At 41.2% G+C, this 12,468-nt stretch overlaps 1 protein-coding gene across 1 annotated transcript in view; it reads right to left on the bottom strand.

The window, feature by feature from the left end:
• Positions 1-3,431: 3,431 nt before the first annotated feature.
• Positions 3,432-12,468, bottom strand: part of LOC137370989 (sorting nexin-18-like) — a 79,229-nt gene continuing 70,192 nt past the window's right edge. Inside the window, exon 2 of the mRNA XM_068032896.1 lies at positions 3,432-5,626. Within this exon, the coding sequence (XP_067888997.1) occupies positions 5,373-5,626 (254 nt within the window). The 3' untranslated portion in view covers positions 3,432-5,372. The remainder of the gene's footprint in view (positions 5,627-12,468) is intronic.

Raw genomic sequence — 12,468 nt, 5'->3', positions numbered from 1 at the left:
CCATGGAGGGATTTGAAAACAAGACTGAGAATTTTAAAATCCAGGCATTGCTCATCGGGAGCCAATGTCGGTCAGCATGGAAAGGACGGTAGGTGAACAGGATTTGGTGCAAGTTAAGACACGAGCAGCAAAGATTTGGATAACAAAGTTTACAGAGGGTAAAATGTGGGAAGCCAGCCAGGAGTCCATTGGAATGGTCAAGTATAGAAGTATCAAATGCATGAATGAAGGTTTCAGCAATAAATGAGCAGAGGCATGGGCTAAGTTATAGAGGTGGAAAAAGGCGGTCTTAGTAATGGCACGGATGTGTGGTCAGAAGCTCAACTCAGTCAACTATGGCACCAATATTATGAACAGTTTGGTTTAATCTCAGACAGTTGCAAGAGGAATAGAGTCGGTACCTCAGGAACAGAGTTTGGAGTGGGGACTGAATGACAATGAGCAAGAAATTTGTGCAGCTTGATTCATGGAGATAATCAATTTTGGATTTTCAAAAACACAAATTTATACATATGGAAAGAAAGCAGAACCAAAATATTTGCCCTTATCTGCAAAAATAAAACTCAAACTGTGAAATAATTATTCAAGTTTCAATAGTAATGCAAATAGCCATAAAGAAAATATACTCACACCCAGACAAAAAAAAACAGAAAATGTTGGAGATATTCAGGTCACGCAACTTTAAATATCCGATATAAAACTTTTCCACAGTATTAAGCAGGAACATAACTAGGGAAGGGAAGGAAAAACACAAACGCAAACCATTCTGGGTCTTTTTGTCCTCGTACATCCCCCCGCCCCCCCCATACCCCTTTTCCTTGATCCATCTTAGATGCTATTCATTTGTAGCATCTAAGCTCTGAAGAAAGGTTCGTCACCCAAAATGCCAACTGTCTTGTTTTTTCCCCTCCAACAGATGCTGCCGGACCTACTGACTAGCTCCAGTGTCTTGTTTTTGCTTCAGATTTGCAGCCTCTGCAGGAATTTGCTTTTTATTCTCAACAATTTGCATTTGTATTATGCTTTTAATGTTCTAAAACCTCTCAAGGCACTTAACAGGAGGGTAGCCAGACTATTACTGACACCAAGCCAAAGAAGAAAACATTAGGATAGGTGACCAAAAGCACGGTCAAAGAGATAGGTTTTAAAGAGTATTTTTTTTGGAAGTTTTACCCATGGTTATTCATCTCTAAGTAGTAGTCAATAGCATTCACAACTGTGAAACTACACATGTTCTGAGACAAGGGATTTAGTTCAATAAGTCCACCCAGAGTTGGCAGCTGGCTAATGGCACTTAATACCAAAAAAGGTAAGCTAAAACAGTCAAAATTACATAAGATAAAGCAAAAAGAAAAGATTGAATGTAACAGTTCCAAACTTTGACAGCATTACTCCACAGTTAATATCACAGCAAGTGACTGAAGAACCCCACCATAATCCTGCGGGATATTAAAGCTTTAGAAGAAGAGACAGAGAGTGATGTATCTAAGTTTGCTGATGATAAAAAGGTAGGTAGAACTGCAAGCTGCAAGGAGGACACAGAGTTTGCAATCTCTTTGCAGCCTAAATGAGTGGCAACAAGGTGGAAGATGTGGGCAAGTGTAAGTTTATTCACTTTGGTTGTAAGAATAGAAGAGTAGAATATATTTTAAATTGCATAAGACTTTTAAATTTTGATGTTCAGAGTGACTTGGGTGTGCTCGTACAAGGAGCACCAAGTTAGCATAAATAAAAGCAAAATACTGTGTATGCCAGAAATCTGAAATAAAAACAAAGTGCTGGAAATACTCAGCAGGTCTGGCAGCATCTGTTGAGAGAGAAGCAGAATTAACGTTTCAGGGTGATGACCTTTCATCAGTTAGCTTGCAGGTACAGCAAGCAATTGGCATATTGGTCTTTATTGCAAGTGGGTTTGGAGTGTATGAATAAGGAAGTCTTGCTACAATTGTACAGGGCTTTGATGAGACTACAACAGGAATATTGGCCAGGATTTTAGCTGGGCGACAAGGGTCTCAGCCACCAGCTAAAGCACCACGTCACCTCCTCTGGGGAAAGCCTGCCGCATTACATGTCAATTAGGCATTTAAGTGGACAGCAGCAGCCCTTCCCCAGGATTAGGAACATAGGAGCATGAGTCGGCCATTCGAGTCAGCTCCGCTATTCAATTAGATTATGGCTGATCATCTACCTCACATAGGAACATTAAGGACCCCAGCGACACAAATCCCGCCTGCTGAGAGCTGCTGGCCAATCAGAGGCTGGCAACCCTCGAACTGAGCAGAGCCACCACAGAGGCGGTCGCTGCTGCCGGTACTGGACTCACCAGAGGCATTGGACCCAGGCCACAGGTGAGTCAGGGTGGGATGAGGCACTTAACTGAGCACTAATCGCCCAATTAGGAGCCTCAATTGGCAACAGGGAGGGAAGGCTATCCAATGGCCTTTCCGCCCCAGACTTAATTTGGGTGGAGGTGGCAAGGTGACAGGTCTCCCCCCGCACCCCCGCTACCACCCTACCCAATTATATGCTCCCCGCGGGGGGGGTGGGGGGGGTGCGGGGAGCATAAAATTCCCCTTGTGTGCAGTTTTGGTCTCCATATTTAAGGAACAATATCCTTACATTGGAGGCAGTGCAGTGAAGGTTCATTAGATTGCTCCCTGGGATGAGAGGGTTGTCCTATGATGAAAGGCTGAGTAAATTGGGTGTATATTCTCTGGAGTTAAGAAGAATGAGAGGTGGTCTCATTGAAACATACAAGATTCTGAAGGGGCTTGAAAGGGTAGACACAGAGGTGGTTTCCCCTGGCTGGGGATTCAAAACACGGGGGCATATTCTCAGGATAAGGGGCCTATCATTTAGGACTGAGAAGAGGAGAAATTTCTTCACTCAGAGGATTGTGAATCTTTGGAATTCTCTACCCCAGAGGGTAGTGATTGCTACATTGTTGAATATATTTAAGGCTGGGATAGGTAGATATTTGGTCTCAGGAAAAATCGAGAGGGGCAGGAAAGTAGAGTTGAAGCCCAAGATCATATTGAATGGCGGAGCAGGCTTGACAGGCCACACGGTCTCCTCCTGCTCCTATTTCTTATGTTCTGCTCTTATGAACAGAATATCTGATTTCTATATTTATATTTTATGATTTGAGGAATGGAATAAAGTGGCATACATAAATGGAATACTTTTCCATCCAAAATGGCTCCATTGAAGTCTCAGTATTGGAAAATGGTACTGCTGGTAAATTAAATCAGGGCTCCACCCCAAAAGTGTAAATATAGGCCAAATGACTCATTATGCTAAAACTTAAAACATACAACACAAATGGTATTTGCTAACTTTAAAAAAAAACAAAATTATAGTTACGCAAGATTAAAAGCACACCCATACTGAATTGCAAATGAATTAAAAAAGTCAACTCAGTGTTATGGGAATTTCTTTTTAATCTATATGTTGCATACAATAACATTCGAATGAAATAGCTTTTTACTCTGTGATGTTTTGTATAAAGAGCACTTTCACAGAAAGTCTGAGATTTTGGTGCAAGTCTTGTGGATGTGCATTCAGTTGTTATATATATATATATATATCCTAGTTATCAAAGTGTTGCAGTGAGGAACCATAACAATTTCGGGTAATACAAAATGCTGTAAACATCTTCATATCTTTGCAGTTTCCCACAAATATCTTCCATAAAGACACTTTTGATGGCTATTTAGGTTATACAGCAAAGCACCAGTTACTTCTGCTGACAGAATCATTAAGCATGGCGACAATTTACACCACTAGCAAAAAATTCAATAAGTTTGCCTTTAGTCAATGACACTTTCAGAACAATACACTAATCAGTAATGTCAGACTAAATTCAGTGCAGTCAATTGCCAAATTAAATTTACATAACTTGAGTTGCATAGTCAAATGTCTTTATGGGTTGTGCAACTTAAATATGCTGTGTTGAAATGAAATATTTCCACTTCCAGATGACAGAAATTCTCAAAAAAGCCACCACTTCTTTGGTTGGTCTGCTCAGGACTGCTAACAATAGCTCCTTCTATCAGCTGCTGTATTCAAAAGGGTTCTCACACAATGGATTGTATCAACTCCCGCCAAGCAACACTTCAGCTCTCATGCACATTTCAGTTAATGTCAGAATACAGTAGACCAGACCTGTTAGCACAACCCAGAGGCGGGGTTGGGAAAAATGATACAGCCAAGATAATGGGTTGATTCCAATGATTTGTCAAATACAGCATTCAAATTTCAACAGACAACATTTAAGACTAGATTTCATTTTGTTTACTAATTTAGTCTATTTTCTTATAAATTAATTCTCATTTTGGAATACGAAAAAGAATGCAGACAAGTGATTGCCACATTTTTCAGTTACTTATTCTAACCCATACTGAAATTTTCCTCAATTAGAATTTCTAGGCCAGATATTCCGTTAATGCAAAGCCTGCACAAACGCTAGCTGTTGGGAAAAAATGTTACCTTATTCCTTAATTAAGAGTTCCCAATTTTCTTTTTTTAAATAAAGTCTTCCCTGTCCTTACTTTGAGAACTCAGCCAACGATTCCACCCAATATCGATAAGTTGCTCTCAAACCTATACATGGTTCCTGCCTGCATAACTGTTGTATTCAGAAATAAATAGCATCTTCTGCTTTCCTGAGAAGATTGTAATTTCATTAGTATTTTCTGTGATTGCTACCAGCACAGAGAGATACAGACTTCCTTTTCTGCTAAGTCAGAGGTCAGACTCATTTTTCTTCACTACCTGGTGCAATTTCAGCAATAACATCCTCCTCTTTTAACATTAGCTTTTAATAAAACTACAGAAGACAGTGACTCAAAAGGCACATGAGTAACATCGCTGCTCTGGCTGGAATCTGTAAACAAGTTTTTGTCTTTGCATTTCATTTGTTACAGATCAGATTGATTTCCTCAACAGTTAGAATAGGCCATGTAGAGAACACAGTCAGCCCATCTATCCTGCCTTCGGATCACACACAGGATTTGGGCCTAATGGTATACCCTAGATAACTTTGTTAAATAAAGCAAAGTTAGATAGTATACACACTGTGTTTAGCAGAACAAAATTAGTATGGTAGTGTAAGCATATCGTACATAGCATATTTAAATGACCTTCCTCCCAATCCCTTCCCCACATAATTTGGAGTAATTTGCCATGTAACCAACTGCATTTTTTTTTTACAAAATATAGTTCAATAGATTTTGTTGCTAGGTCACAAAGCTGGGACCCCAACATGATCTTTAAATGCCAAGGGTGATTCAAGAGTGTTTCAACAGTCTGCTGACCACCTGCATTATTCAGATGTGGGAAAGCCACAGTAAAAAAAATCAGACTGACAGAAGTTAAACACCATCATACTTTTGCAATGCCTCTTCCAACTTCTGAGTCACCTTCTGGTAAAAATGGATCTGCTGCTGAAGAAAATGCTGCATTTGTGTCTTGAAATCTGACACACGAATGGTGTGAAAATGGTGAATCTCTGCCAGTGTGGCAAACGAAATAGTGTCACAACGTTCACGGACCCCATCTGCCTGCTGCAGCTCCATCTTCCCTTCTTCCACGTGCCGCTTACTCTCCTTTACTTTGGTTAAAGCACCTGTTACAAATATAAACCAGAGTCAGTCATATGGGCAAATACAAGGGACAGAGTTTACAAGTGAAATGTTGGAGATTCTGGAAATCCTGAAAGGCCATATACAGATAGGTTATGGAATTCAGTCCACTGTCATAGGCACTAGGTTTCTTTTCTTAAAAAGAACTATACAAAAGAACAGAAATCTATCAAAGTGGGGAAATAATTATTCTAGGATCTTGGTTCAGTTGACCAAACATAAAAAGAACCAGTTATTGTGAGAACAAAGTTGCTTTCTCAAGGAAATTCAGTTTTTATAGACTCTATACTCTGGGCCCATGAGATTATTAACCATGAAATCCATTTGCTGGGAAATCAAGCAATACACTGAACTGCTGTGAATACTAAATATGTGAACAGAGTTTTATGCAAGTGTAAATGATTTGATTTAAAATAATACCAGACAGCCTTATAGAATTACAGGGGCAACCCAAGTGCTATTCATCAAATTCAGATCACAGTAATAAAGCATAAAAGGAGATTATGGATTTATTAAGCAGTTTCCTTTCACCTTCTGAATACTACTACCATACATTTGTCCAGCAGACTATCAAATTTTGCAGCAAAAGCCGCTCTGGATATCTAATTCATATAAGCTTCAAATGTTTCTAGTTTACTAAGCTATGAAAATACAACATGAAAGAATGTTTCCATTTCAAAAGGAGCTCTGTTAGTCAAAAAAATCCACAATCTGCTCCCTAAACAGAGCCCCACAGAATAATGACGACATGACACAGGAACACTGATTGCAGAATCTCCAAACCACAACAAAATCTTACGAAAGAGATATACAGGAAGATAATCTACAAAGGCAAGTGTCTTTACAATTATGCAGTTAGGTTTAATTATGCTGCCTTCTCCTGGGATAATCCTTTAATGTAACAAAGCAATTTTCTGAATGCCAGTTGTTAAACATGTTCAAATGTGATGCCAAAAATAAAGCTCAAATAAAAATATTTAATTATAAGCTGTGCTACATCACATACGCATGTTTATTCCACTTTTCTCTCAGTATGAACATTGCGTGCAGATACTGCCTTTTAGACAGACAAACTTGTGTTGTCTATCTGGAAATTTTTGGGCTAAGTTAGATTGAAATAGGAATATTCAGTATGAATGAAAAATATAGTTAATGCAACATTCACCACCCGCAACTTAACAACACCTTCCACATTTTTAAAAAAGCTGTTGGTTTGGGTTCTCTGCTGGTCATCTGATTTGATCAGTCCTCAATGAAGTGATGCATGTCCCCATTACTCGAGTGATTCAAATCCAAAATAAGACTAATCCATTGGGATGGGAACTTGCCAGATTTCTTCCACCAATGGTGTCACTCTTAAGCGTCACTGGCTCCAGGCTTTAAGACAGCTACTTGAGCTCTCAGGTAAAGTGCAAACCAAACAAATCTTCCAGAGGAATCAAAAACACAAACTGGAGATCCAGTTATCCCAGACTATTCTTTCCAGAAGCAGCTTACAGGATACGATTGGTGGATGCTTAGTGGCAGGTTTCTGTCTGTAATCTCAGCCTCAGGTGGCATCCATGGCTTTACAGGAGAGCAAAACCCAAATAGGAGACAAAAAGACATTAAACTTGTATTTTCAAGCCAGGCTTTTACATTACTTGCCAAAAGTTCCAGGTTTAAAAAAGTGCAATAGGATTTGTACATCTTTGTTACATTGGAAATAAATGGTGCACAAAGAAATATGGTTCAGAGACATTTTGTCGAAGCTTTTCATCTGGCACTCACAATAATTCGCAAGAATACCAATGCTGAGTGAAAATGCAAGCAACAAATTTATACTGTATGAGAAGAGAGTGCTGATTGGTTGGCAAGTGGACTCTATTGGTAGAGGTGTTGCCATGGAGAATGCACCAATTTATGGTGACTGATCGTTAACTGCCAAGCTTTGTTTGAAAATTAAACCAGGCAGCTGGTCTCTGATTCGTCAAGATATTGCCCTAACGAATGAACCAGTGAATGACTGTCACTTATTTTGTTTACTGAAACAGGCACAATGTGTACACATGTTCTGTCTGCTGTCTCTCTTCACATACTGTATAGATTTGTTGCTTTCCCTTACATTGGTATTCTTGCGAATTGTCCTGATGAGTGCAAGATGAAAAGCTTAGACAAAATGTCTGTTTTCAGCAATACTCAAGTTCTGTACTACCAAATGACTAAATATGGTTCAGATTTCAAAGCAAGAAGCTAATGTTTCTGATTTCATGCAAAATTGCTGCATATGCTAAATTACTTGAAAAGGAAAGAGCAAAAGTGAAAAAATATAGAAAAGTGAAAAAGGTGTGTGAAACAAGACAAAGCGGAGAAAGAAAAAAAAAAAAAGAGGTGCTGTAAAATAGGCAAATGCAACATCCAATTTATACACAGCATGGCTTTAACAAACAGCAAGGAGATAAATGATCAGATAATCCTTTTAGTGATGTTCATTGAGGGCTAAATGATGACCAGGTCACTGGGAATGCTTCCTTGTTCTTATTGTAAAAAGATTCAATGGTACTTAGTGACCTACCCAAGGGGCCAAACAGGTTCAACATTTCATGCAATAGACAACACCACAGTCCATCAGCAGGAAAATGATGGTTATATCAATATCCTCTGAGCTTTAAAAACAAAACATTCATTTTCTTACTCACAAGACGACCCTCGAGTAGGGCTTCCCTCCCTCCAACAGCACTTCAGTGATGAACACAAGTAGCATTGTAAGGTGGCTCAAATGCAAACATGCTTTTGATACGTTTTTTTTTGGGGGGGGGGAGCGGAAAAGGATAGTGGGGAGGGGCAGCTACAAAATTACTAAACCCCAGAAAACCATGATACAGGCCGGGAAGCAAACTAATACACGACAAGACACTTATTTTCTGCTGTGAAAAGGAGACACTGTTTTGACCAAAAAGTCAACTTTTCTTGCTTTTAACTGGAAGAAATAGTTAGGGTAGACAGAATGTAGGGAATTAAAGTACACAAAAATTTTAACAAACTTACTAATCAGTCTTGGCTCAATGGTAGCATTCTTGCCTCAGAGTCAGAATGTCATGGTTTCAAGCCTCACTTCAGCACATTAAGGACACTGCACTACTGGAATGTGCTGTCTTTCAGATCAGACATTACACAGAGGACAGACGTTGAATATCCATAGCACTATCCAAAAACAGCATGCCACATATCCTGGCCGACAACTATCCCTTAAACAATACATGACTGACCTTTTTGCTATTTGTGGGACCTTGCTACATACAACCAAACAGCCACATTTCCCTGCATTTTCACAGTAACTACACTTCAACTACACTGTTTGGGATCATTTTCTCACTGCTACTCTCATATGCGTTCAAGTCTTCAGAAGAAGAAATTTTCCTCCACACAAGATCAGGTGGCAGGTTGTTCAACCTTGCCCGTCTTAGAGCAACGACCAAAGTACGGAAAGTCCTCATCAGGGAACTCCTCTTTGCTAACGATGCTACATTAACATCTCACACTGAAGAGTGTCTGCAGAGACTCCGATAGGATTGCAGCTGCCTGCAACGAATTTGGTCTAACCATCAGCCTCAAGAAAACGATCATGGGACAGGACATCAGAAATGCTCCATCCATCAATATCGGCGACCAGGCACTGGAAGTGGTTCAAGAGTTCACCTACCTAGGCTCAACCATCACCAGTAACCTGTCTCTCAATGCAGAAATCAACAAGCGCATGGGAAAGGCGTCCACTGCTATGTCCAGACTGGCCATGAGCGTGTGTGAAAATGGCACACTGGCACGGAACACAAAAGTCCGAGTGCATCAAGCCTGTGTCCTCAGTACCTTGCTCTACGGCAGCGAGGCCTGGGCAATATCCAGGCTTGGGCTGATAAGTGGCAAGCAACATTCACGCCACACGTGCTTGGCAATAACCATTGCAAACAACAGAGAATCTAAACCATCTCACCTTGATGTTCAATTAGAATCACTGAATCCCCCACTATCATCATCCTGGGGGTTACCATTGACCAGAAACTGAACGGGAGTAGTCATATAAATGCTGTGGCTACAACAGCAGGTCAGAGGCTAGATATCCTGCGGCAAGTAACTCACCTCCTGACTCCCCAAAGTCTGCCCACCATCTACAAGGCACAAGTCAGGAGTGTGATGGAATACCCTCCACTTGCCTGGATGGGTGCAGTTCCAACAACATTCAAGAAGCTCGGCACCATCCAGAACAAAGCAGCCCGCTTGACTGGCACCCCATCCACAAACATTCACTCCCTCCACCACCGACAAACAGTGGCAACAGTATGTACCATCTACAAGATGCACTGCAGCAACGCACCAAGGCTCCTTAGACAGAACCTTCCAAACTCACGACATCTACCATCTAGAAGGACAAGGGCAGCAAACGCATGGGAACACCACCACCTGCAAGTTCCCCTCCAAGCCATCTTGACTTGGAACTATGGCGCCGTTCCTTCACTGTCACTGGGTCAAAATCCTGGAACTCCCTTCCTAACAGCACGGTCAGTGTACCTACCCCACATGGACTACAGCGGTTCAAAAAGGCAGCTCACTACCACCTTCTCAAGGGCAATTGGGGATGGACAATAAATGCTGGCCTAGCCAGCAATGCCCATATCCCATGAATGAATAAAAAAAATCATTTACAGCACAAAAGGAGGCTATTTGGTCCATCAGGTCTGCGGTGGTTCTCCACGGAGCTATGCAGTCAGTCCCACTCCCTGGATTGAACCCCATAGCCCTGCAAATCTATTTTTCTCAGGTGGTTTATGCAAAATATACCAAGTGGTTCCAACTGCAGAATTTACAAGTGTTAGAGTGTTACAGCAATTGTTGCAAGACTAGCTTATCGCGTGCAAACTTCTGGTTATAAAGAAGTTATATTTTGTGCTCATTTCAAAAGTAATCTTCGTGCAAATTTAGATTGAGGGTGCAATGAGACGCATATTATGTAGGGTCCTGAAACTGAACAAATTACCATCACTCACACAAGTCAAAATATGTTGGAAAGTGGTATGTAAAAAAAGTTATAACTCTGGCACAGTGTAGAAATAAATGAGGACAGAATTTCAGTAAAGTCAACAGTGGATGTGTAAATTTGAAGTGTCCATTTGAATTCTAAAATAACAATCCCATCTAAAATTTTAGATATTATGCTTCCAACCTTGGATTGATCCAGGAGAGGGCTTTTAGTTATCCAACAAGCGTTCATAGCCTGTGCCACTGGTGACAGTGTTCAAACCAATTTGAGCTAATGAATGAAATGCATAAGGGAACATGCTTTAATATTCTATCAAAGTGCAATCTTTCCTATCGCATTCCTACCAAGAGATTAAATATGCCTTGTGAAACCATATTTGAATTACTATTTACACAATATACAAAACTCTCCAAAATTAAAGATATTATTTGTTCACTTTCAAGAATATGTATAACACAGATTTTGCAAAGAATTGCACAAAAAAATGAGCTCAAACTTTTTCCCTTGAGAAGGTGGTGGTGAGCTGCCTTCTTGAACTGCTGCAGTCCATGTGAGGTAGGTACAGCCACAGTGCTGTTAGAAAGGAAGTTCCAGGATTTTGACCCAGCGACAGTGAAGGAACAGCGATATAGTTCCAAGTCAGAATGGTGTGTGGCTTAGAGGGGAACTTGCAGGTGGTGATGTTCCCATGCATCTGCTGCCCTTGTCCTTCTAGGTGGTACAGGTCGTGGGTTTGGAAGGTACTGTCGAAGGAGCCTTGGTGCGGTGCTGCAGTGCATCTTATAAAATGGTACACACTGTTGCCACTGTGCTTCGGTGGTGGAGGAAGTGAAGTGAATGTTTGTGGATGGGGTGCCAATCAAACTGGCTGCTTTGTCCTGGATGGTGTCGAGCTCCTTGAGTGTTGTTGGAACTGCACCCATCCAGGCAAGTGCAGAGTATTCCATCGCACACCTGACTTGTGCCTTGTAGATAGTGGACAGGCTTTGGGGAGTCAGGAAGTGAGTACCGCGCCACAGGATTCCTAGTCTCTGACCTGCTCTTTTAGCCACTGTATTTACATGGCTACTCCAGTTCCGTTTCTGGTCAATGGTAACCCTCAGGATGTTGATAGTGGGGGATGCAGCGATGGTAATGCCACTGAATGTCAAGGGGAGATGGTTAGATTCTCTTGTTTGTAAAACCTTTTACTTTTCTAATATCTGCCAGTTATGTTTAGTTTAGTTATACAGCACTGAAACAGGCCCTTCAGCCCACCGAGTCTGTGCTGACCATCAGCCACCCATTTATACTAATGCTACACTAATCCCATATTCCTACCACATCCCCACCTGTCCCTATATTTCCCTACCACCTACCTACACTAGGGGCAATTGCTAATGGCCAATTTACCTATCAACCTGCAAGTCTTTGGCATGTGGGAGGAAACCGGAGCACCCGGAGGAAACCCACGCAGACACAGGGAGAACTTGCAAACTCCACACAGGCAGTACCCAGAATTGAACCCGAGTCACTGGAGCTGTGAGGCTGCGGTGCTAACCACTGCGCCGCCCTGATGAAGGGTCACTGACCTGAAACGTTAACTCTGCCCCTCTCTCCACAGATGCTGCCAGACCTGCTGAGTATTTCCAGCATTTCTTGTCAGTCTTTCAGATTTCCAGCATCCACAGTATTTTGCTTTTATTTTAGTGTTAGACTCTCTCTTGTTGGAGATGATCATTGCCTGGCATTTGCGTGGCGCGAATGTTATTTGCCACTTTTGAGCCGAAACCTGGATATTGTCCAGGTCTTGCTGCAATTGGACACGGACTG

Source organism: Heterodontus francisci, chromosome 1, assembly GCF_036365525.1.
Source record: "Heterodontus francisci isolate sHetFra1 chromosome 1, sHetFra1.hap1, whole genome shotgun sequence".
NCBI classification, from domain to species: Eukaryota; Metazoa; Chordata; class Chondrichthyes; order Heterodontiformes; family Heterodontidae; genus Heterodontus; species Heterodontus francisci.
The sequence above is the reverse complement of the archived record's forward strand: the minus strand, read 5'-3'. Positions and strand labels throughout refer to the sequence as shown.